Source organism: Rhinolophus sinicus, chromosome 3, assembly GCF_057876585.1.
Source record: "Rhinolophus sinicus isolate RSI-liver-muscle chromosome 3, RSI-T2T, whole genome shotgun sequence".
Lineage (NCBI taxonomy): Eukaryota > Metazoa > Chordata > Mammalia > Chiroptera > Rhinolophidae > Rhinolophus > Rhinolophus sinicus.
Window position 1 is genome coordinate 104,300,099 of NC_142503.1, and position 27,136 is coordinate 104,327,234.

At 35.7% G+C, this 27,136-nt stretch overlaps 1 protein-coding gene across 18 annotated transcripts in view; it reads left to right on the top strand.

Moving 5' to 3' along the window:
- MYO9A (myosin IXA) overlaps nucleotides 1–27,136 on the top strand; it is a 265,016-nt gene that overhangs the window by 59,978 nt on the left and 177,902 nt on the right. For 10 of the 18 annotated variants that reach the window (XM_074328213.2, XM_074328218.2, XM_088796857.1 and 7 more), the window contains exons 5-9: nucleotides 7,961–8,060; nucleotides 8,653–8,709; nucleotides 13,419–13,516; nucleotides 16,850–16,976; nucleotides 23,924–24,013. In XM_074328213.2, the coding sequence (XP_074184314.2) occupies nucleotides 7,961–8,060; nucleotides 8,653–8,709; nucleotides 13,419–13,516; nucleotides 16,850–16,976; nucleotides 23,924–24,013 (472 nt within the window). Of the gene's footprint in view, nucleotides 1–7,960; nucleotides 8,061–8,652; nucleotides 8,710–13,415; nucleotides 13,517–16,849; nucleotides 16,977–23,923; nucleotides 24,014–27,136 lie in introns of all 18 variants that reach the window. The other 8 variants (XM_074328212.2, XM_074328215.2, XM_074328221.2 and 5 more) reach the window with 2 other exon arrangements.

Sequence of the window (27,136 nt, forward strand, 5' to 3'; positions counted from 1 at the left end):
AAGTTTTGATTAGTAATTCAAACTTTTTAGTTGTTATAGATCGCTTTAGATTTTCCGTTTCTTTAGTCAGATTTGGTAGTTTTTTTGTCTTTCTAGGAATTTGTCCATTTCATCTAGGTTATTTAATTTGCTGGCAAATATATTGTTTATAGTATTCCCTTATAATATATTTTTATTTCCATGAGATTAGTAGTAATGTCCCACTTTTCATTTCTGAATTGGAGGTTTCCCCGTGTCTTAGCTTGTTTAGGCTGCTGTAACAAAATACCACAGGCGGGATAGCTTATAAACAACAGACATTTGTTTCTCACAGTTCTGGAGGCTGGGAAGTCTAAGATGAGGGCGCCAGCATGGTCGCATTCTGATGAGAGCCCTCTTCCTTGGTCCTCACGTGATGGAAGGAAGGTGATAGGGAGCTCTGCGGGATCTTTTGTAAACATCACTACTCCCTGCATGAGGGTTCTACCCTCATGGCCTAATCACCCCCAGAGGGCCCACCTCCTAATACCATCACCTTTTGGAATTAGGATATCAACATAGAAATTTGAAATTTCAGACCATACAAACCTCCACCCTCTTTTGCGTCAGTTTAGATAAGTTTGTCAATTTTGATGATCTTTTCAAAGGACTAAGTTTTGGTTTTATTGATCTCTCTCTCTCTCTCTCTCTCTCTCTCTCTCTCTCTCTCTCTCTCTCGTTTTTCTTTCTATCCTATTCCCAATTTTATTTCTGTTCTCATGCTTATTACTTCCTTCTGCTTGATTTGGGTTTAGTGTTTCTTTTTTTTTTTTCTAGTTTCTTAAAGTGGATTGAGGTTATAGATTTGAGATCTTTTAAAATATGGATTTACAGCTATAAAGTCCCACTGAACATAGCTTCACCTGTTTCTTATTTTTTAGTATGTTGTATTTTTGTTTTCATGCAACTCAGTGTCATTCTCTTTTTTTTTTTTTTTTTACTTTTAAAACTTAATTAGGGTAACTGGTTAATAACATTACGAGGGTACTTTATTTTACTTGATTTATTAATTTTTATTAAATTTATTGGGGTGACATTGGTTAGTAAGGGTATAGAGATTTCAAGTGTACAATTCTATAATAGATCACTTATGTAGTCCATTGTGTGTTCATCATCCAGAGTCAATTCTACTTTTGTCACCATATATTTGACCCCCTTTACCCTGCTCTACCACCCTCCTCCTTCCCTACCCTGTGGTAACCACTAAATTGTTGTCTGTTTGTTTGTTGCTTTCAGTTTTATATCCCACATATGAGTGAAGTCATATGGGTCTCGATTTTTTTCTGCCTGACTTACTCGCTTAGCACAATAATTTGAAGATCTAACCATGTTGTTGCAAATGGCAGTACAGTGGTACCTCGGTTTTCAAACATAATCCGTTCTGGAAGACTGTTGGAGTTCTGCAACGTTTGAAAACTGAGGCACGGTTTCCCCATAGAAAGTAATGAAAAATGGATTAATCCATTCCATACCTTTAAAATCAACCCCTAAAACTGCAAATTTAGCATGAATTTTACTATCTAATGAAACCATTGATCCATAAAATTGACGGCATTCGTAAACCAAAATGTTCATCGATGGAGATGTTTGAAAACCGAGGTACCACTGTATTTCATCTTTTCTTATGGCTGAGTAATATGCCATTGTATGTATGTACCACATCTTCTTTATCCAATCACCTATCGAAGGACACGTTGGTTGTTTCCATGTCTTGGCCACTGTGAATAATGCTGTAGTGAACATAGGGGTATATATTTCTTTATAGATAAAAGTTTTCAGATTTTTTTGGTAGATGCCCAGGAGAGGGATTGCTGGGTTGTATGGTAATTCTAGTCTTAATTTTTTGAGGAACATCCATACTATTTTCCATAGTAGCTATACCAGTTTACATTTCTACCAGCAGTGTATGAGGGTTCATTTTTCTCCAGTCTCTCCAACACTTGTTATTACTTGTCTTGTTGATAACAACCATTCCAACAGGTGTGAGGTGGTATCTCCTTGTAGTTTTGATTTCCATTTCCCTGATGCGCATGAATGTCCATATTACCTAAAGCTATATACAAGTTTAATGCAATACCCGTCAAAATCCCAATGGCATTTTTAAAAGAAATAGAACAAAAACCCATCAGATTTGTATGGAATCACAAAAGACCACAAATAGCCAAAGCAATCCTGAGAAAAAAGAACAAGGGTGGAGATATCACACTCTCTGAATTTGGCTTGTACTACAAAGCGACAATGTCAAAATAGCATGGTATTGGCAGAAAAAAGACCAATGGAACAGAATTGAAAACCCAGAAATAAACCCACATATATACAGGCAGATAATTTTTGACAAAGGAATCAAGAACATACAATGGAGAAAAGAAGTCCTCTTCAGTAAATGGTGCTGGGAAAATTGGAAAGCCATGTGCAGAGAATGAAACTAGGCTGCTGTCACCATATATCAAAATTAATTCAAAATGGACCAAAGACCCAAACATAAGACCTGAAACAATAAATTACATAGAAGAAAGTGTCAGTACTAAACTTAAGGACCTTGTGTTCAGAGAGGATTTTATGAATTTGACCTCAAAGGCAAGGAAAATAAAAGCAAAAATAAATGAATGGGACTATGTCACTTTAAAAAGCTTCTGCACAGCAAAAGAAACCATCAACAAAACAAAGAGGCAACCAACTGAATGGGAGAAGATATTTGCATATAATACCTTTGATAAAGGGATAATAACCAAAATATATAAAGAACTCATACAACTCAACAACAAAAAACAATCCCATTAAAAAATGGACAGAGGACCTGAACAGACACTTCTCCCAAGAAGACATACAAATGGCCAACAGATATATGAAAAAATGCTCAATGTATTTTCTAATTTCCTATGTGATTTCTTCTTTGAACTTTGGTTATTTAGGAGTATGTGGATGAATTTCCACATATTTGTGAATTTTGGAAATTTCTGTTACTGATTTATAGTAATAGGATTGTCAGAGGACATACCTTGAATGATGCCGTCCTCTTACATTTTGTTGAGACTTGATTTTTAGTCTAACATTGTCTATTCTGGAGAATATTCCATTGGTACTTGAAAAAATATGTATCCTGCTATTGTTGGATGGAGTATTCTATAGATGTCTCTTAGGTCCAGTTGGCATTAATGTTTTCCAAGTTCTTTTTTCCCCTTTTGACCTTGTGTCTAGTTGTTCTGTTCATTATTGAAGGGGTGGGGAGAGGTTGAAATATCTCAGCACTTTTGAATTGTTTATTTCTTCCTTTAGTTCTGTTAGTTTTTACTTCATATATTTTGGAGCTCTGTTTTCAGATGTATTTATGGTGACAATTGATACAGCTTCCTGATGGATTGGCCCTTTTGTCATTATAAAATGACCTTTGCGTTTAGTAAAAATTTTTGTCTTAAAGTCTATTTTATCTGATGTAAGTATAGACAATTCAACTTGCTTTTGGTTATTGTTTGCATGATGTCTTTTCTATCCTTTTACTTGTAACCTATTTATGTCTTTGAGTCTATAGTGTATGTCTATTGTAAGAAGTGTGTAGTTAGATCTTTTTTTAAAAAACCCATTCTGCCAGTTATTTACCTTGAGACTGAAGTGTTTAATCCACTTGGATGTAATTACAACCTAGGATTTATGAATATTATTTTGCTATTTGTTTTGTATGTGTTTTATGATGTTTTTGTTCCTCTAATCTTCTGTTACTGCCTTGTTTTATATTAAAGAGACATTTTCAAGTGTGCCATTTTAATTCCATTGGTGTTTTTCTTTTATTATATAGTTGAACTTTGAACAACCTGGGTTGAACTGCATAGGTCTACTTACACACAGATGTTCTTCAGTAAACACATACAGTGCTATAAATATATTTTCTCTTCCTCTTGATTTTCTTAATAACATTTGCTTTTCTCTAGCTTACTTTATTGTAAGAATACATAACAAATGAGGTGTGGCAATTAAGTTCGAGAACCTGCCACCGTGTGCTTATATTGGCAGCACTGTACAAACAGCTCGGTAAGGTTTCATAACCTTGGTATATCAGTGTCTCACAGCTGTGTCCCTGTCGATGTGTGGCTGTGTCTTGCTGAGTGGTGTTCATTACTGTTGTTGCATGTTTCTGTGTACTGTCACCAGAAAATCTGAGCTTGAATTACCGCAAAAAACAAACATTAAATTTCTTGTTAAACTTGGCAAGAGTGGAAGTGAAATCAGGGACATGTTAGTCCAAGTTTATGGGGATAATGCCATGAAGAAAATGGCAGTGTACAAATGGATTAAACGTTTTTCTGAGGGGAGAGAACATGTCACTCACTGCTGAAGAGAGGTCAGGGCGGCCAGTAGCGAGCAGAACTGATGAAAATATTGCAAAAATTCATCGAATTGTGTGTCAAAATCGTGGGCTGACTTTGAGAAGCATAGCTGACCAAGTAAACATTGGTAGAGAAAGTTAGGAAAACCTTAACTGAAAATCTTGGCATGAAAAAAGCGTGGGCAAAAATGGTCCTGAAGGAGCTCACCGATGAGTCGAAGGAGAGTCGAAGCTTGCCAGTACCTTTTGGAGAGGCAAGATGATGTTTTGGGCCATGTTATCATTGGTTATGAAACATGGGTGTACCAAGATGACCCTGAAACAAAGCATCAAAGTGCACAGTGGAAGTCAGCCAATTCTCCATGACCTACAAAGTTCCGTCAGTCCAAATCAAGAGTCAAAATGATGTTGCTAACCTTTTTTGATATCAGAGGGATTATTCATTATGAATTTGTACCAACTGGACAATTAACCAAGGTTACTATTTGGAAGTGCTGAAAAGCTGCGTGAAAAAGACAAAAACAACCTGAGCTTTTTGACAACAATTTATGGGTCTTGCATCACGACAATGCACCAGCTCACAGGGAGTTTTCAGCCAGGAAACAAATAACTGTATTGGAACACCCTCGTTACTCACCTGATCTGGCCCCCAATGACTTCTTTTTTTTACCTGAAGATAAAGAAAATACTGAAAGGAAGACATTTTGATGACGTTCAGGATATTAAGTGTAATACGATGACAACTCTGATGGCCATTCCAGAAAAAAGAGTTCCAAAACTGCTTTGAAGGGTGGACTAGGCGCTGGCATCGGTGTATAGCTTCCCAAGGGGAGTACTTCGAAGGTGACCATAGTGATATTCAGCAATGAGGTATGGAGCAGTTTTTCTAGGATGAGTTTGCGCACTTAATTGTCTGACCTCGTAATACATATGACGTACAAAATGTGTGTTAATTGAATTTTTATGTTATTGGTAAGGCTTCCAGTCAACAGTCGTCTATCAGTAGTTAAGTTTTTGAGGCATCAAAAGTTAAATGTGGATTTTTGACTGCACAGTGAGTTGGTGCTTCCAACTTGCATGTTGTTCAAGGTTCAGCGGTATATTTCTTGACTTATTTTCTTAGTGGTTGCCCTGGCAATTACAGTTAACTTTTTAACAATCTGGCTTAGATTTATAACAACTTACTTTTTCATAGTATACAAATAATTTTGCTGCTCTGTAGTTCTATTCCTTTCCCCCTTCTTTGTGCTGTTATCATACAAATTACATTTTTATAATAGGTCCATCAATGCAAATTTGTAATTATTGCGTTTTGCAGATGTCCTTAAAATTTTTGAGGAAAAAAATGTTATAAACAAAAAATAAATTTATACTTTTTTTATATTTACCTATGTAGTTACCTTTACTAGTGCTGTTTATTTTTTCTTGTTTAATTGAAGCTTATCTAGTCTCCATTCATTTCAGTGAGAAAAACTCTCTTTTAGTATTTCTTGTAGGGCTTATCTGCTAGCTATGAAGTCTCTTTGGTTTTGTTTATCCGGCTATGCCCTAATTTCTCCTTTATTTTTAAAGGATAGTTTTGCTGGATGTATAATTATTGATCAATAGTTTTTTCCTCTCAGTACTTTGAACTTGCTATCTTTCTGTCATGGTTCTTGATGAGAAATTAGTTGGTAATATTATATTAGGATTCCTTGAAGCATTTCTCTTATGTTGTTTAGACATTTTTTCATTGTCTTCCTATAGTCTTGATTTGTCTAGGTTTTTATCTGTTTGAATTTTCCTCCCTGGAATTTGTTGATTTTCTAGGATGTGCTGATTAATGTTACTTATCAAATTTGGGGAGTTTTTGGTCATTGTTTTTTCTAATATTTGCCCTTTTCTTTCCTCTCTTTTTGGGATTCCCCTTGTGCATAAGTTGGTGTCCCACATTAAGCATGTGTTGGTGTCTACTTAATGGTGTCCCACAGATCTCTGATACTCTATTCATTTTTCTTCATTCATTTTTCTTTCTGTTCCTCAGACTAGTCTCAATTGACCTAGCTTCACGTTCACTGATTCCTTCTTTTATCTGTTCAGATCTGATGTTGAGCTCCTCCAGATTTTCATTTTATGACTACATATTTTTCAACTTTAAATTTCCTTTTTGATTTTTTTGTTAAGTTCTATGTATTTATTGATAATCTATTTGATGAGACATTATTTGATATTTCCCTTTAGTCCTTTAACTATGGTTCTTTGGATATATTGAAAACAATTGATGAAAAGTCTTGTCTAGTAAGTAATGTCTGGGCTTCCTGAAGGACAGTTACTATTGAGTGTTTCCCCCCCCTTTGTGTGTGTTATACTTACTTGTTTCTCTGCCTGTCTCATAAATTTTTGTTGAAAATTGGACATTCTAAGTAATCATGTGGGCAGTTCTGGAGATGAGATTCTCCCCCTCTCAGGCTTTATGGGGGGTTGTTTTTGTTCCTGATGTACTTTTCTTGACTCTTCTGAAATAACTTCATGAGGTCTGTATTCTTTTTCGAGTATGGCCACTGAAGTATATCTACTTGGTTAGCTAATGATTAAACAGAGATTTCCTTAAATGCTTGGAAAGTTTCCTCATCTTTGACTCAGGGCTCTGTGTGTGTATTGGGCCATGCCTTTCCCACTCAGGTAGGCATTTGATAATTCTGCCTTAGCCTTTACTTTCTGCTTGTGCAGACCTTCATGGTTAGGCAGAAGAGAGAGCTTGCTCCCTCTGGTCTTTGCTGAGTTGGGAAGCAGCCCTGGGTGCGTGCACAGCCTCATGCATGCACATGGCCATCCGGATTCCCAGGAATATATTGGAGCTTTTCAAAGACCGTGTGATCTTATCTCCCAGCTTTTTCCTTTATGTTTTTGGTTAGCCTATAGTTTGCCTCAGCATTTACCCACTGCTTCAAACAACGACATATAAAAAAAAAAGCCTGTAATTGTTTTCTACAAATGCCCTAGGGAAAAGAGTTTCACACTGGAGTGATTTTGGGTCAGGTCAAATAAACACAGTTTTGAATGTAGCTTCTACCAGGGAACCACCAGACAGTTCAAATGATGATATTTTTCAGGGACCGAGCCTCTGAATGAGCTCCAACCCTGTTCTGTCCTCTTTTGGAGATTGTCAGGCTTCTGGTGTTCACCACGACTGTAAGCTGTTGGTTTTGAAGGCTACCATGGATCTGGAGAGCGGGAGATGGAATAGGACAAGTTAAAAGGCCACAAAGCTTACTGTTTTTACTGAGAAATTAGCCATTTTTCTTATGTAAATACCTCTGGATTGTTGTAGGCTTTTGGTTAATTTCCAGAGTTCTAAAAAGTTGATGTCAGCAAGTTTACTTGTTTTCTAACTGGTTTTTGGAGGAGGGAATTTTCAGAGGTCATAAGTTTGCCTTATTGCCACCTTCACCCCTCTTTTAAATTCAGTATCCAAAGCATTATTTTACAGTACTTATATGTTGAACTTATTACCTTTGTATTAAAAAAATGTAGCAAAACTAAAACATTTTACTAAAAAATTAATGTTTGTTTTTTTTCCCCCCTTAAATGATAAGCATAGATCATGTTCATTATAAAGCCATACTTCTTTGTTTCCAACAGGAACTATCATGTATTCTATTACCTCCTGGCAGGAGCAAGTGAAGAAGAGAGGTTAGCATTCCATCTGAAACAACCAGAAGAATATCATTATCTCAATCAGGTAAGAGTTCATAAAAAGCATTTTAAAATGTAGGCCATTATTAAACTTTAGCTCTTGAGGAAAGTTTTTTTTTTCTAGTACTTTTTTACCCATATCTGGCAATGGATATTAGCTAGCATTTTCTTACATGCAATCTAAAAATTTGCGTGATACAGTTCTCAAAGTTAAAAATTTTTACTCTCATGAGTTTGAAAAGATTATTTATATGTATGCCTTTTGATTTTTGTGAGACTCTTTAAGAGAATAATAAAATGTTTATAGGTATCTCTATATTAGAAAAGTGTTTTACTCTTTTCAGAGTGATTTACCTTTTACAGACCACGCATGTTAAATGTTACTAAAGTTTAATGCTTGTCCTTTGCAAGGCATTACTTGAAACCTTATTTGCATATTTCAAAGTCTAATACATATACCTCTTTGCATGATAACTGTGATACTGACTTAGTATGATTATTTTTATAATTTAGTGAATGATTCTATTAAACACTCAATATGAACTTCATCAAAGTGTTACCTGAACACTGTATCTAAGAGATAATTAGCGAAGTATAATAACCATTACTTCTACCTAACTAATCTGCCTTACTTTCAGATAACAAAGAAACCCCTCAGACAGAGCTGGGATGATTATTGCTATGACTCTGAGCCGGTCAGTACAAGTACCTAAACACTCTGTTCCTGTTAAAGGACCCCTCACCTTACTCATTTGCATCTATCTTGTGACTTAGAAAGAAAATCAGCTGGCGTACAAACAATCTAGGAAAGAAGATAAATCAGTGTTTAATTTCTTTGAATTGATTTGTATGTGTATGGTTTGTTGATTGAAAACCAGTCAATTTCCATTTTTTGGATTTTTTTCTGCTAACATTTAGGCTATATTCAGTATTTGATAAATAATAAATTGATTGCATTCCTAATTTCAGCATTGATGTAAATCTTTATGAACTACAGGTTTTTTTCTTGACATTTTTTTCAATTATTTTTTAGTGGTTTCATTACTATTCATCCCTTATTTTAAAAATTACGTCCTTCCTGTTTTATTTGTCAGTTAACAGTCTTTTATATAATGAATACTTATATAGTTTTTCTTTGAATTTTGTAATAGCAAGAGAGGTTACAGCCTTTATGTAATTTTCCAAAAATTAAGAATTGAAATTCGTATAAATAAGATTACATTTTAAATTGAGTGATTTAAGGGCATATACGAAATAATGTGCTATAAAATTATTAGGTAAATTTAGCTTTATTTATTATATTTTATAAGGACAAGTATATTGTCATAAAAAGAGCACAAAAAAATCTTTTTTCCTTCCCTTCGGTTTGCAGTTAGGTCAGATGTAAATGGCTGTAAACAAATGCTCATCTGTATCTATTAACTAATGAACTAATTTATTAACTAGTCATTCTGGAAACATAGCGTCTTAGTCCTTGTTTTAAATAACCATGACTTTAATTCTTAACTGCACGTAATTACAAACTCCACTAATTACAAAACTAGTTTATTTCAGAATTGAAAATTAATGGACATTAATTTTTTCCTTTGGACAAAGTTTAATTGCATTACCATTTCATAATAAATGAAGTAATTTATGGTATCAGGTTTAACACTTAGGAAAATAAATTTTAGACATTTAAATTAATAGATAAACTTTGGTAGAAAAATTTTATGCTGTTTTGCCACTCTTGATAGGCATCCATTTACTTAGTACACCAAGTGACTATGCCTCACTAGGAAATAGGTAGGAGACCTGGAAACTCATGGCCAATATGAAGCTTGATTGCCTGTACAGATAATGGTCTTTATCTGAACTTCTGTGAGTACTAAATTAGACAGTGCCTCTGAACAGCTTGATAGAGTGCTTAATACTTAGTAAGTGCACAGTAAATGTTTCCACCATTGCTGCCATCATTGGAACCATTATTACCCATCTTTTCCTTTTAGAAACACTTTGTAGCCATACTCTCCTACTCTCTTAAGAACACTATCATCACTACCCTCCTGCTTATTGTGTTTTCAAAGCTATTATAATTTGAACTCTGATTAATTTCTGTTGCTTTTTCTCACAATTAATGCAAGCATGCAATCTGCGGATCTTTTGATGTGTTCTTTCCTCTTAGCTCCTTCTCATAGTGTATTTTGGGGCGAACTAAACTTTATTTCCCTCTGACTTATTAGAACTTATGTGACTAGCATTATAGGAAGAGAGGATTGTTAAGGACTGTTCTGCCACTGGTGTTATATTACTTATACATTTTATGGGATTGTATAAATGACTCCAAGGGGAACTATAGTGAGAAAATTGCTTTTAGCAGGGGACCTGGTGTTGCCAATGTATGGTGATTTGATTCCTTGTAAGGATTATCCTATTAAATAAGCTCAAGCAACTAGTGTTGCATGGGACAGAGCAGAGGATTTAGAACTGGGCAGATTTTGTTTTGGCTACCCCTGTCATTTAGGTGCACTTTTTTACCCTCCAACTCTGTTTTCTCCCTTACAAATAGTTGTACAATTATGTGTATATGCCTGTAATTATCTCCTCGTGTTTCGAGGAGTTAATGAGATTATATATGTTAAGTGACTCTCATAGTGACTCCCATATGTGGAAGATATTTAGTAAATGCTAATTTCCTTCTTTAAATGGTAATAATCTAATAGTTCTAACTTCAAGCTGGTGTTGAGTAACTTCAATATAAAGGGTTAGTCTCACCTAATTTTTGCATTTTTCTGAACCAAGCTTTGAATGATTTTAGGGTCCAATTATCAGGCAGAGTTTTAATGAGAATTGTCATAGTAAGTCCCAGAATTCTGTCATGTCTACCATGCTGCAGAGGGATTAGAATTTACTATCTTGTTGAGACCAAGTTCACACCTTGGTCATTACTATCTTTACAGGAGCCCAAACGTCTCCTGTAAATACCTACCTGGCAGCCTATTTCCCCAGGGTGTAGACCTGCTGCAGTGCAGGTGGGTCCTGACGCAACGTGGGCAGGATCACCTGAGTCTAGTGTTTCCAGTTCTGTCTATTTGAAGTATTTCTACAGCACAAAGACTCTGCTGCCATTCCCTTCCTGAGAGTATATGTTTGTGGTCACTCCCTCAAATATTGCCTTTCTGGCATTACTCTTCACTTGGTGCCAGTCCAATATAAGGTCTTGCTGCACAACTTTTTTTTTTGTTTTTTTTTTCCCCCATTTAAAAACCACTTTAACATCCATATTATATTTGATCCTTATAAAACCTCCTGGTTGGAGTTAGTATGATTACCTTTCACATGAAAAACAGCAGTGGCTCAGAATTTAAGTGACTTCCCCCATGGTGGTGAAACAAATTAGTGTAACTGGGATTCTAGTCAGGTTATTTCATTTATTATATATTCACATTCATATTCTTCTCTTAAATGATCCCCAGTATCGTTACTAGCTCTCAATTGCTGTGATTTATGTCCTGCACTATCAACTGGTAGTTATAACAAGTATGATTTTCCAAACACTACTCTAAAAATTAGAGACAACATAGAAAATAAAAAGTCTAATTTGATTATACCCTTTACTTTCTCTCCTTCATATCCACATTAAATGCCTACTGCATGCCTGGCTTATGGGCACTTGTAAATGAGAGAGGCTTCTCATCATTCTATACAAAGGGAAAAAAGACTGATCGCGTGAAAGAACAGTTTGGTGTGTTTGTGTAGAGTATGCAGTGGCATGTTATCAAGTAAGACCAGAGCTTGAGCTGAGTTAGACAAGAGGAATCAGCTATCTTTTGTCAGAGGAACGGGTTGTAACAGTTGTGGATTAGTGCCCTGCCTTATTCTTTGAAACTTACCAGTTTACTTTCTCAATATTATGTATATGTTGTTATATTCATTTGGGGAGCAGCTAACACTATCAGTTATGAGAATCATTGCTATATCATTGAGTTTACATAGTGGAAGCATAGCTTTTCTCCTTCCCCACTTATTTGTTATAGAAAAATGTTTACTAATTCATAAAATGAATGAGCTGTGGTTTGGGGGGAAGAGAAGCAAGAGCATTTTAAAATGCTTAACTATCGGTAAAAAATATGTCAAAATTTTTAGTGAGTAGGACATTGTCATGGTTGTAGAAATGTGTCTTAAAATTGCTTACCAAAATTTTTATAGGCAGACAATTACATGCATGGGTTCTCAGAAGGAATTCTTCTTGAAGTGAATTTAGAGTTAAACTATGCATATGGACCTTTCCATATAGAGAATAAACATATTTTTATAACAGCATTCTAAGCCTTACTATTTAATTTTAAGCTATACAGATATATTCATTAACTTATTTTTACAGTGAAGCATGTTGTACATGGTAGATGCTTGATAAATACTTTTCAAAAAATAAGTGAACATTTATTTCTCAAAAAGGAGTGTTTCATTCAGTTCAGTACTTAGTAATTCAATGATTATATATTTACTTCAATAATTACCTACTTGTCACTGACTTGATGTTGGAGATCTGCAGTGAATACAACAGATAGCAGTTCATGCATTTATTGAGTACTTGATAAAGCATTACATAGGAGGATAGGCATGAACAAAAGTAAATATGTCTGAGGAGGTTTTTGAAAATGTAAGTAATGGATTGTGAGAACGTAAGTAAAGGGATTTAAAGACTTATGGGTACAGTGTTAATGTTTCACTTTTTTGGGAACTGAAAAAGAAGGGTTACTCTAAAAAAGTAATATTTTTTAATCTGGTAGTCCACAACTGTTTATACTGATTCATATGATGAGTATTCTTTGCAGGTTTTTGTACTTTAACATATACTTGTTTCTTTGCTGATTGATTACATGTTGTTTATATTATTTCATTAGGAGCTATTTATATCTAACATCTGTATAACAAACACCTTTATATCATATAAATCTAGGCTTCACTTCTCAACTAAATTACTGCTTCTTCTAAAATTTATTTTCGTGTCCTAGGACCTAGTGCAGTGACTTGAAATATGCATAGGCATTTACTAAATATTTGTTGAATAAATAATATTTGTTTGTGCAATTTAGCTCTCTTGAGTGCTTTGGGTCTCCAAAACTCTTCAAAACCTCTTAAAATTAAATTTGGAATAATATGTTACTTTGGAGACTCTTGCCTTGGTGATTGTGAAAGGGAGACTAAAAGGTAACTTACTGGTATTTTGGTAAATATGTGTTTAGTTTGCATACCTATAGTAAGATAAAAGGTCTAATGAATTTGACTGTATCTAAATATTTCATCAGCTCTAATTTGTTCATACATAGGTATACTCATCTAAAATTACTATGTTTCTGAGTGGTTTATGTTAGTTTCCAATAGGTAATCTTTATTTCCCCCTTTTTTCATTTATAAGCAGGATTGCTTCACAGTGGAGGGGGAAGATTTGAGGCATGACTTTGAACGCTTACAACTGGCCATGGAAATGGTAGGATTTCTTCCCAAGACACGAAGACAGTGAGTTTATTTATTGTATCCTTATACCCTCAGTAGAAAACAAATTATGATTTGTGTTTCAAAAATTCCTCTTCCTTGGTCCTCTGAAACAGTTTTATTATATTCCTGATCTAGTGCCTCTTCCATCTTAGGTGTTGCTTAGAAAATTAATTTTTCTAAAAGACTTATTTTTAATTGCTTTTTTTGTCATGTATTCTTTGAGATTTTTTTGAGAATCAGTTGAAAGCTGGAGCTGTTCTTCCTGTAAAATATAAACCCATAAACATTTGCATATAATTCTAAGAGTTCATGGTGCCCTTGAAGCCGCTTCATGAACCTTACTTAAAAACTGGTACTTTATAACACTATTTTTATAGTTTCTTGTTTTCTATATTATTGATCTCTAATCTTACTAAGGTACGCATACCTATAAGTAAAACATAATTTTCCTCTGTAAATTTATGTCTATTGTAACATATTTTGTTCATTTTACTAAATATAAACAAAATAGAAGTGTAAAAAGGTTGAGTAAAAGGTGAAGTAAGTTATATTTAAAATAAAATAAACTATTTAAAGTTAAAGACAGCCTTGACTCTCACCAGAAGAAAATAGTAACATAACTATTCTTTTGAGGAAGGAATTAGTGTTAATAAATATGTCAGATCTGATTATATTGTCAACTTTCAATCTCATAGGAGGAGTTGAAAAATACCAGCTCTGTCATTTTCTTGTTTGCTTGTAATTACATTATTGGAATGAATCTTCAATTAGCAGATTATTTACCAGAATCTTTTTATGAAAGTTAAGTTAAAACCAAATAATGTAATATATAAATATGCAAACCCATTTAATTGGTGACATAAGCTGCAATTCCTTTGAAAGTTACTAAATAAATGAGAGTACGCTATCAATTCCTCCATGCTGCATTACTTACATTCTTCTCTCAGTATACTACATTTATCTCACGTGACACCTGACTGGCATATGAACTAAAGTGTCCATCTATGTATTAAATAATAGTGAAACAATTTCATTTTTTAAAGATAGCATAAGATAGATAACGTAAGTTGGAAACACACACCAAGGGATGACTTTTATATTTTGTGATTTGACAGTATCCCATATTGGTAACCACTGGAAATACTACGTTTTTAGTAGCCTGACATTCAGTTTGACCCTTCCCTATCACTTAATTATCTTCAGGTATTCCCTAACACAAGTTTTGCATTTTTACTAGACTGATGGTGTTGTCTAAAACTTCATGTTGTAGTCTGAATATTTAATGTTTTCTCCATTCCATGAAGGAATGATGTTCATGTCTTTGTCACTCATTCAAATACTTGAGGTATTTTGGATATCATGTGTACCGCAGTTACCCTCTCGTGTGACCATGATTGACTGCTCATAAATCAGCACTACTACACTCAGATCTACCCCAGAATCCCTCTAAACACCACCCTGCAGGCAGCTAGAAATTTGGCATGTGAATTGAAACTTGTGTGCTTTAGAGTACTACCTTTTTAATGACATTTTCCTTAACTGTGCATTGTTCCTACCTTCTGTATTTTAAGATATCCTGCCCTGTAGTAATTTGTTGTTACCTTCTAATGCAAGATGATAAGCCTTTTGAGAATAAGGATTCTTGTTCATAGTTATGAATCTTTTTTATATTGAATTATGTATAGTATATTGATTGTTTATATGATATTTCTTATTGTTGGAGACTATCTGTGCATCACATATGTATGTGTGAGAAAACATTAATGTGCTGATTTTTGAACCCAAAATCCTGAAACAATGTAATTAGCAACCATATAAACTACTGCTAAAAACAGTTTTTAAAAAATGGCTTAGGAACTTGTGTTTTTATGTTTTTTGGCTTCCATTAGCATTTATAATGTTTCAGTTGATACTGAATTTCCTCTTTAATGCAGAATACTTTTATGATTTTTTTCCTTTATAATTGACTTGTATTTTGATTCATGTTAATGATTCAAACTTTTAAAGAATTTTAATTATCTGTGAAATTAAGCGTATCAATTAGATGTTGATTCTAATTGATAGGTTTAATTTCACAGATAATTAAAATTCAGGACCTCTGAAAGTAATAGTCCCTAGAGTAAATCTTTGTTTTATTTAGAATATTTCCTAATTTTAGGAAAATACATAGTTAAAATTTCCTAGTCATTAATAGGACACATTCATCCTAAGAAAATAATTGGACAAGGCACAAAGATGTGTGTATACAGGAATTTCCAGGAATCACTTTTAGATGGAGTGTTCAGTTGTGTTAAATGCCGTTGAGATGTCAGGTAACTATAGGACATAATACACTCTTCTTAGTTACATGGAGGTCCTTGGTAACCTCTATGAGACACTTTAGCGGGGGGCAGATGCCGGAATGTGGTAGTAAATACGAATGACAAAGTGAAGACAAGGAGTATAAGTTAACATTTTAGTAAGCTTTTTTGTGAAGGGAAGTGGAAGATGTGGGATGTAGGATGGATTTTTTAAAGTAAGAGAGAAGCGAACGTGAGATTGTTTTGATAGAAAGTTCTTGTAGGTTCAGGTGAGAGACAGGAAAGAGGTATAATAATGTTCCCGAGTAAACTGGAGTTCATGGGATGGAGAGCACACGTGGAGGGAGTAGTGTTGACTGGAAGAGGGACATGTGTTCCTCTGAGACGGGAGGGAAGGACAAAACAGAAGGTCCATATGAAGATGTTTCAGTCGGGGCCTGATATTAGATAATATTCTCCAGTGGCCTCAGACTGTTTTTAAAAAGCATTTCTCAAGGGTGCCATAATACGATGTGGGAAAGCACTTCTTAAATTTAGCTACTAATAAAAAATCACCTAGGCTTGGTTAAAAAATACAGATTCCAACGCTTTTCCCTTGAAGATTCTGATTCAGTAGATCTGAAATGGACAGTGTGGGGAAAGGGCATTCCATTTAGGATGAAAAGCATTTTGAAAGGCATGAACTTCAGAAACACTACAGCAGATTCTACAGACAACTGGTGTACAGAAACTACTACACACAATAGCAAGAAGTCCCTTTCAAATAACTTTATCTGGCAAGTGGTACAAGATTCAGACACCAGCAAGTAGTCTTGTTCAAATAACTGTATCTGACAAGTGGTACAGTACTGAAATTAAGGTTGTATAAAGCACTTTGCACAATGCCTAACACAGTAAGCACTTAATAAATTTTAGTGATTCTCATTTCTTACTTTCTAAAGACTAAATACTACATATTTGTGCTGGTTTATTGGCTTGATTAGAATTTTTGGGATGAAGTAAGCTTCAGAGAATGCACACAAGCAAGCTATAATTTGTGGTTTTATTTTTGCAGGATTTTCTCTCTTCTCTCAGCAATACTACATTTGGGTAATATCTGTTATAAAAAGAAGACATACCGGGATGACTCCATAGACATTTGTAATCCTGAAGTTCTGCCTGTTGTCTCAGAATTATTAGAAGTGAGTGATTACATTCTCATTTGTCATTTCAAATACTGGGTAACTTCTCAGTTTTTATTTTGTGTAACCATTTTGTAGGGGTAAATGGGTTAATGCTTTTTATTAATAATAGTGTTTCTCTAAAAGATGAATTTTTGCTTTTTGAGTGTGCCACAATCTTTAGAAGATTTGGGTTTCCTTTCCTGCCTTCCCTTGCCCCAGATATCCACAATCCCTCAATTTGCTGGAGAGGATGACTATTTCCCTCTAGACTATAGAATGTTCTATGCCTGTGCTTGTTTTTCTTCTTCTACATTTGAGATTTCTTTTCATACTAAGATTTTGGTTAGATTATTTTATTTGAAGATTGGGTAACTGGATGGACGGGGAGAAAAGGAATCCTTTTTCTTCATAGCTAAATAGGAACCAGAGGTGATCTCCTACCGTGCTTCTTTCACATCAAAGACTTTATTACCTTATTCTTTCTTTCTGGAATGATGATTTCTCATGTGTTCCCAGCTAACTTCTCATCTTGGCCAGATTCATCTTAACAGGGGTATTATTTTTTTATAGGCCCTCTTCTCTGACAGAGTAAAGAAATACACGTGTGTAGACTAGACTGGGTATTTTCATATGTCTACAGAAATTTTTGTGTACCATCTATGTATAAAAATATGAGGTCATCCTGATGTTTCTAATTTATCACGTGTCATTCTAGCCTTCTCCCCCTACTTATCTGTAAACTCCCACTCTTAACAGTTAGGAAGCTATCTTCCCACCAGCTTCCATTCACTTACTTAATTATTCAATTCTAGTATACGTGTATAGCGGTATTAGAATTGTTAACCCATACACCCATGGGAAATGACTTTGTCAACTATAGGAGAGTATTTATGTGTAGTTCCTTTTGCCTTTAGTTTTAGTTTTTGTTTTTTAATGGTTCATTTTTTAAAATTAGTTTCAGGGGTACAAAGCAATGTAATAGTTAGACATTTACACCCCTCACAAAATGATAACCCTCCTCCCCCAATCTACTACTCCTCTGACATATAGCGGTTACAATACCATTGACTATCTTCCTTATGTTGTACTCCCCATCCTGTGACCACACACACACACACACACACACACACACACACACACACACACACAGATACGAGGTCAGACAGTTAAGTTTGTGAACTCATCCTAGAAAAAGTGCTACATACCTCATTGCTGAATATCACTACGGTCACCTTCGAAGTACTCCCCTTGGGAAACTATGCACTGATGCCAGCGCCTAGTCCACCCTTCAAAGCAGTTTTGGAACTCTTTCTGGAATGGCCATCAGAGTGTCATATTACCCTTGATGTCCTGAATGTCATCAAAATATCTTCCTTTCTATATTTCCTTTATCTTCTCATAAAGAAAGAAGTCATTGGTAGCCAGATCAGGTGAGTAGGGAGGGTGTTCCAGTACAGGTATTTGTTTATTGGCTAAAAACTGCCTTTGCTTTTCTTTATCAGTGAGCTCTTTCGGGACCATTTTTGCTCACACCTCTCTCATGCCAAGATTTTCAATTAAGATTTTTCTAACTCTTTCTCCCCCCGCCACTTTCTTTCCCCCACCTTTCTCCCCCACCTCCAGTTCAAGCCATTGTTTCTCAGTTTAGTTATGTAGGACACAGCTCCCTGTCCCATGCTGGTATTATGCGCCTTATGCTACCGCCCCCCCCCCCCAAGCAGTTGGTCGCCGGTCGTCGGTCGGCCGCTCACAGCAACTCACGGCAGCTCTTGCCGGCTGCCAGCCACTCACGCTGGCCACTCATGGCAGCACACGCGGACCTCTGGCTACGCAAGGCAGCCCGGCTCCAGGGAGAGCCGCTGTTCACAATCTTAGCTGTAGAGGGCGCAGCTCACTGGCCCATGTGGGAATCTAACCAGTGACCTCGGCGTTAGGAGCACTGCGCTCCAACCACCTGAGCCACTGGGCCGGCCCAGCTGTTTCTTTATCAATGTTTACTTGGTCTGCTATGTTTCTCACAGTCAGCTGACAAGTTTGATGCACAATTCAATGAACTTTTGCAATGTTTTCGTCAGTTCTGCTTGTTACTGGCCTCCCTGACCTCTCTTCGTCAGTGACACGTTCTCTCCCCTCAGAAAAACGTTTAATCCATTTGTACACTGCCATTTTCTTCATGGCATTATCCCCATAAACTTGGACTAACATGTTCCTGATTTCACTTTCACTCTTGCCAAGTTTAATGAGAAATTAAATGTTTGTTCGTTGTTCTAATTCAGGCTCAGACATTCACGCGACAGCACACAAAAACATGCAACAACAGTAATGAATGCCGCTCAGCAAGACACCGCCACACATCAACACGAATATAGCTGTGAGACAGTGATATACCAAGGTTATGAAACCTTACCGAGCTGTTTGTACAGTGCTGCCAATGGAAGTGCACGGTGGCAGGTTCTCGAACTTAATTGGCAGACCTCCTATGTATTTAATTATAGTTGACATACAATATTATTCTACTTCAGCTTCAGGTGTACGGTGCATTGGTAATGCATCTTATACAGTCTATGAAGTGATCCCCTGAAAAGTCCATTTCCCATTTGGCACCTTACATAATCTTTATAACATTGTTGATTATATTCCCCATACTGTATTTCATATCCCCATGACTATATTGTATCTAGTGATTTGCTCTTTCTAATCCCTTCACCTTATCCCCCATCCCCTTCTCCCTCCCATCTAGCAACCAATGTTTTTTTTTTTTCCCTATATCTCTGAGTCTATTTCTGTTTTGTTTGCTCATTTATTCTGTTCTTTAGATTCCACATATAAGTGAGGTCATATGGTACTTGTCTTTTTCAGTATGACTTAATTTTACATAGCATAGTGTTCTCAAGGTTCATCCATGTAGTTGCAAATGGAAAGATTTCATTTTTTTCATGGCTGAGTAATACTCCATTGTATAAATGTACCACAGTGTCTTTATTTAATCAAGTCTGTTGATGGGCATTTCAGTTGTTTCCATATCTTGGCTATTGTGAATAGTGCTGCAATAAACATAGGGGTGCATATGTTTTTTTCGATTTTGGATTTCTTTGGATAGATACCCAGGAGTGGAATTGCTGGGACATAACATAGTTCCATTTTCAATTTTTTGAGGTACTTCCATACTGTTTTCCATAGTGGCTGCATCAATCTGCAATCCCACCAACAGTGCACAAGGGTTCCCTTTTCCCCACATCCTTGCCAACACTTGTTGTTTGTTGATTTATTGATGACAGCCATTCTGACAGGAGTGAGGTGGTATCTCATTGTGGTTTTTATTTGCATTTCTCTGATGATTAGTGATGTTGAGCATCTTTTCATATGTCTGTTGGTCATCTGTATGTCCTCTTTAGAGAAATGTCTATTCAGGTCCTCTGCCCATTTTTTAATAGGGTTGTTTGTTTTTTTGGTTTTGAGTTGTATGAGTTTTTTAATAAATTTTGGATATTAACCCCTTATCAGATGTATCATTGGCAAATATCTTCTCCCACTTTTGCCTTTAGTTTTGCATACTTCTTCGTTTCCTGAATCAGTTAGGTCAGTACCTTTTCCTCCCACTCTTTTCATTGAGGTTGTTTCATATGTTTGTTATACGGGTAGATTTCTCTTGTCATGGTGTACATTCTTTCCTGGGATCCTCCAACATCTTAAATAATTTTCAGAAACCTTGTATGCATTAATATTTATTCTTTGTGCTGTATGGATTCTGGCATAGGCATAATGTCATGTATCCTTTGTTACAGTACCATGCTGAATAGTTTCACTGCCCTAAAAATCCCCTTTACCTGTTCAACCTCTCCCTCCATGTGCCTGGCAACCACTCATCTTTTTACTAACTCTGTAGGTTCTGCCTTTTCCAGAAAGTAACATAATTGGAATCATACAGTATGTAGCCTTTTCAGACTGACTTTTTTCACTTAGCAATATGCATTTAAGATTCAAGTCTTTTCATGGCTTGATAGCTCATTTCTCTTTATTGCTGGGTAATATTCAACCATTGTCTGGATGGACCACAGTTTGTTTATCCATCCACCTACTGAAGGACATCTTGGTGGTTTCCAGTTTTTTGCTATTATGAGTAGCCTGCTTTTTTCTATTAAAATATTACTCATCTTTCAAATCTTGGTTTTTGTGCCATTTCATGGGGTTTAACCTTAGTAAATGGTCTAAACTGGCTCCATCAATTTCAACTTAGCATAATTTAATTTTGATTTTATAACAGAGTTAATTATTTACTAGTTTGTGTCCATTATAAGGCGGCAGTGCTCTTTGAAAGCATGGGATGCCTCTCTTTTCTTCATCTAACTTTGTAGAGTTTATTATTTTGTACATGCCTGGGTGTTGCTTATTAACTTGAATAGAATGAGGTAGCCTTGAGGAAGGGACAGGAGAAGAGAGGAGTACCGTAAATTGGAACTAGACTCACTCATTGGAAAGAAATTCCAGAAAGTTGGGTGTGATACCTAAAGGTTGTAATTTTGAAGGTCATGAGGGTCAGAGAACAGATGGTCTTTCAGTCAGGTCTTTCAGGTGGTATTTTAGTCAAACATTTGATATTGTGGTGATGCAGGGCACGGTGGCTAGTGGTCTTACGCATAAGTTCAGGCATTCAACAAGTACCGAGGTTTCTCGTTCCAGTGCAGCATTCCTTCTTTGGTGAGAGAGTGGGAAGAGAGGAACCCAGGTGTTGGTGAAAAAGGAGAAATCCCATCTTGAGAATTGGGCTTACCAGTGTCAGAGTTAAACTAACAGCTCATGTGATTTGATAGCCAATATCACTTTAGATCCTAAGCGTTTAAAATTCTTTCTTGTTATGTACAGTTTGGCCTGGTTCCAGGAATAGAGGTTTGGTAATAGAAAAAAGATATACTTCCAAGTTGAGGAGCTAGAAGTTATGACAGGACCCCCAGATATCCTGCCTATAGTTAGTTCTTAGCAATTACTTTTAAAAACGTTCTTCTCTAATTGGTTACAATTGATTTTAATAATTGCAGCCTTAAGGCTGTTGTTGAGATAAAATTAAAAGGTAGGCACAGTAACTGGTTTAATTAAAATGTAAACTTTTTAGTTAAGATTTAGTTTTCCTCCTTCCCAAAGTGATTCAATTCAATGATAAGTATAGGTTTAGATTTTAACAAATGTTTTAAAAATAATGGATTGATTTTATTTATTTTTCCAATTTTTGTTGTTACCTCAGGCAACAGTGAATGTTTTGAGTGTTCTGTTTAAATGAACATCTGAAACATAAATTAGTACCCATTGTAATGTTCTTGGAATTTAAGAAGTGTTGTCACTTTTTAGTCCCTTTCTCCAGGTTGTATGATTATGGTTGATTGTCTTAAAATGTTTTTTGTACTATTCTATACTTTCCATATTGTGCACAATGAAACATTTTTTTCCATCATCAGAAAGATGATGTTTTCTATCATCAGAAAGAAAAGTTTAATTTTAAAAGACCCATCTATCTTATTTACCCTTGTTTTCTTTCTTTTTTAAAAATTAAATTTATTGGGGTGATATTGGTTAGTAAAATTATATAGGTTTCAGGGGCATGGGTGAGAAAAGTGAAGGGATTAGGAAGTACAAATTGGTAGTCACAAAATTGTCACGGGGATGTGAAATACAGTGTGGAGAAATATAATCAATAATGTTGTAAAGGCTATGTAAGGTGTCAGATGGGTACTGGACTTATCAGGGGGATCACTTCATAAATTATATAAATGCCTAGTTACTGTGCTGTGCACCTGAAACTAATATAAAATAATATTGAATATCAACTGTAATTAAAAAATATGTTCATATAGTCACGAGATGTAAAGTACAGCATAGGGAATATAGTCAATGGTATTGTAATAGCTATGTATGGTGTCAGAGTGGTGGTCAACTTGTTGGGGTTATGACCCTGTGAGGGGTGTAAATGTCTAACCATTGTGTTGTTTTGTACACCTGAAACTAAAAATAATAAAAAATTATACAGCTTTCAAGTGTGCAATTCTATATCATCTATATATTGCATTGTGTTTTTATCACTCAGTCAGTTCTCCTTCCATCAATTCCATCACCATATATTTGACCCCCTTTACCTCTTTCTTTTGTTTTTGGAAGTGGGGTGAGTGGGACGCTTACATTCCACTTTTGCCAGTATTCAAATTTCCCAGTGTATTGTCTTTGTTTTTCTCTGTTGTATATTTGCTAATGTCATTAATTTTTCTCTGTATTTCTTTTGAATAAATAATTTAACTCTTTTTTTTTTTTTAAAGATTTTATTGGGGAAGGGGAACAGGACTTTATTGGGGAACAGTATGTACTTCAGGACTTTTTTCCAAGTCAAGTTGTTGTCCTTTCAATCTTAGTTGTGGAGGGTTCTGTTCAGCTTCAAGTTGTTGTTCTTTCAGTCTTAGTTGTGGAGGGTGCAGCTCAGCTCCAGGTCCCGTTGCCGTTTTCTAGTTGCAGGGGGCACAGCCCACCATCCCTTGCGGGAGTCGAACCGGCAACCTTGTGGTTGAAAGGACATGCTCCAACCAACTGAGCCATCCGGGAGCTCAGAGGCAGCTCAGCTCAAGGTGCCGTGTTCAATTTTAATTGCAGGGGGTGCTGCCCACCATCCCTTGCGGGACTCGAGGAATTGAACTGGCAACCTTGTGGTTGAGAGCCCGCGCTCCAACCAACAACTGAGCCATCCGGGAGGCAGCTCAGCTCAAGGTGCCGTGCTCAATCTTAGTTGCAGGGGGCAGAGCCCACCATCCCTTGCGAGACTCGAGGAATTGAACTGGCAACCTTGTGGTTGAGAGCCCACTGGCCCATGTGGGAATTGAACTGGCAGCACGGAGCTCTAACCGCCTGAGCCACCGGGCTGGCTCAATACAATAATTTAACTCTTTGTCATAAGTCTTACATATTAAATTTACTTTTCTACTTTATAGGTTAAAGAAGAGATGCTATTTGAAGCATTAGTTACGAGGAAGACTGTGACAGTGGGAGAAAAGCTTATTTTACCATACAAGCTGGCAGAGGTACGAGTATGATTTTCTCTGACATCAAAGTACTCTGAACATTTTTTAGAAGTTTGGGTTTGTGTTTTTTCTCTTAACAGAATGAAAATAACAACAACAGAGTGTTGACTGAAGTATTTTCTGGGGCCTTGAAATTTGTGAACTTTCCATCAACTTGGAAACTTAAAGTTGAATGTGACTTTAAGCAATAGACTTACATTTTTTCCAAGGATCTTAATCTGTTCACCATTCTTAAGTTTTTTATTTTTCATATGGGGTGAATGGATGGTAGGTAGAATTATAAGTGAGCAGTATTTGACCTAATTGATTTTTTCTTCTTGAGGCAGTTTCTTATTTTCGGCACCTCATACTCTCCTGGCTTACTTTTTCATTGTTGGCCACTCCTGTGTAGTCCTTTTGTTTGCTTTTTCTTTCTTCCTCACCTTTGAAAGATGGGGTGTCGGTGTCTTTGTCTTTTCTTGTCTATATTTTTTGTCTAGGTTATTTCCCCCAGTCTCATGGCTTTAAATAACTGTACAATGAAGCTTCCAGGTAAGATTTATTGCTATAGCGAGCCATTATTATTATTATTATTATTATTATTATTATTATTATGCTACGGTGTATAGGAGTAGGAAAGTTATTGAAAAGGTGACTTGTTTTATAGTGTAATTTTATGAAATTGATAAGAAATCAAACTATGGCAATTATAAAAATAGGACAGCAATATGAGATTAGAAGACACGAAGGTGGGGAAATAGTGATTGAACTGTAGAGAATACTTTCTGGGCAGACACTGACCCATTTCTGCCACTTTTTGGCCCCTCCTAACTGTACCTACAAGTCTACATTTCTTCATTACGTCAGGTATCTTATGTTACATTTTATAGTCTCCAACTTTGAGAACTCCTTTCCAAATAACAGAAAAACCAAGCCTTTAAGAGTTTTGCCCTTCTTTTACATAAAGGTTCACTGCTTTTATATTTTCTTTTATAACTTTTTCATTATGAAACATTTCTTTATTTTTATTTACATTTTTAACTTTAACTTGCTGAGATTATTTTTATAACCTTTGCTTTATTGTGTACATTTTAGTGTGTTTATTTGTTTAGTGAATAGTTGATAGACTTTGTGCCCAGAAATGTGCTAGGCATTAGGTATAAAACGAGGAGCAGTTCTTAAGGATTTTAGTATTTTATCTGAAGAGCATTTTGCTTAAAATATTTTAAGCAAAAAAGGTGTCTTAGGTTTTCTTTTAAAGGATCACTCTGGCCACAGTGTGAAGAATCATTTGGAAGAGAGTATATTCGTTTTCTGTAGCTGTGTAACAGACTTAGACATTTAATACAACACAGATTTATTATCTGAGTTTTCCATGGATCATCAGTCTGAGCACAGGTTAGCTCGGTCCTCTGCTCAAGGTTTCACCAGGCTGAAGTCAAGGTGTCTGTGAAGGCTGTTATCTCATCTGAGACACAGCATCCTCTTCCAGGTTCCCAAGTTGTTGACAGGATTTAGTTCCTTGCAGTTGTAGGACTGAGACCCCTAATTTCCTGTTGTCTGTAAGGGGCCATTCTCAGCAGCTAGAGTCTACTTGCCATTTCCTGCCATGTGGTCCTGTCCACAGCATGGCAGTTTGCTTCTTCAAGGCTAGCAGGAGAATCTCTGATGAAAAGGATCAGTCCCTTTTAAGAGCTTTCTCTGATTAAGTCAGTTCTACCTAGGATAATCTCCTTTTGATTAACTGAAAGAAATAAACTGATTTTGGGCCATGGTTATATCTTTAAAATTCCTTTACCTTTGTTATATAACATAAGACAGGGGAGTGAAATCCTTCTTATTTACAGTCCTGCCCACACTTAAATTCTGTATATGTTACACAGAATATGTACACCAGGAGATGGGAATACTGGGGACCATCCTGGGATTCTAACGCAGAGGACAAGAGTGAATGTGGAAAGATGACTTTGAAGGCTATAGTACTGTTGAGTAGAAAGATGTTTGCTGCTTTGTCTAGAATGGTGACATACTGATAGGGAGAAATAAATATATTTAGAAAGAAATTTTGGTGGTAAAATCAACAGCGTCTGGCAATGATTTGCTTACTGGGAAGCAAGGAGGAAGGAGTGTCAAAGATAAATCCTAATTTTCTGGTTTACACAATTGTAAGAATATTGGTACTATTCAGTAGGAGAGGAAACACTCAATGAGATCTTGTCTGGGTGGGAAAATGTTAATTGGTATTTGGGCTTATTGAGATTAAGCTGTGATAGGCAGGACTGCATTTCAGAGAAAAGAGGCCGAAAGTATAATATTGGGAGTTATGGTATAGATAAGTGTTAGTATGTTTTGGTAAATCTAGATTCTATCTGACTATAATATTTGATGAAAATAGGAGTTACTATAAACTATAAATAGGTGGGTTTTAGTTTTCAATTTAATATGAAAGTCTGTCTTTTAACTAAAAAACTCAACCCATTTACATTTATTGTGATAACCAATGTTTTCTTATTCTTTGTTTTTCGTGTCTTACTGTTTTTATTTAATTTAAATATATTTTACTTTTGCTGAGTTTGATCAGATTATCTTCATTCCTTTTGTTCCCTCTTGGGAAAAATAGAATGACAATTCTTTCTATATATTTTACTATGATTTTATTGATATTTTAAAGATACTTTGCTGGTAACTTGTCTAAGTATCGAATTCTAGGGCCACATTCCTTTTCTTTTCAGCACTAGTAAACATTTCCAATTATTTTCAAGTTGCTAGTGTTGAAGACAGAGAATTCAATACCTGTCTTCTCCTTGGTAATAGTTTAGGTAGTAATTTTTTTGTCTAGACTTGAAACTTTCATTTTTTTTTCACTGAAATTCAGAAATTCATTCGTCGTCTATGTGGTAGATGGTAGTAGTATTATCTCCATTTTGAAAATGCAATAAGCTGTAGCCTGAGAGTTGAAGTAACTTGACTAAGGTCGCAAAGCTAGAGAAACTGGGTTTGGAAGATAGTCTAGTTGTTAATCATTACTCTGTACTTCCTCTAAAATTCAGAACTGAGATATAAATATGTACCTGAATATACATGCTTCAAAGTAGTAAGTCCCTAGATGATAAATATATAAATTATTAGGGTTTGTATTCTAAG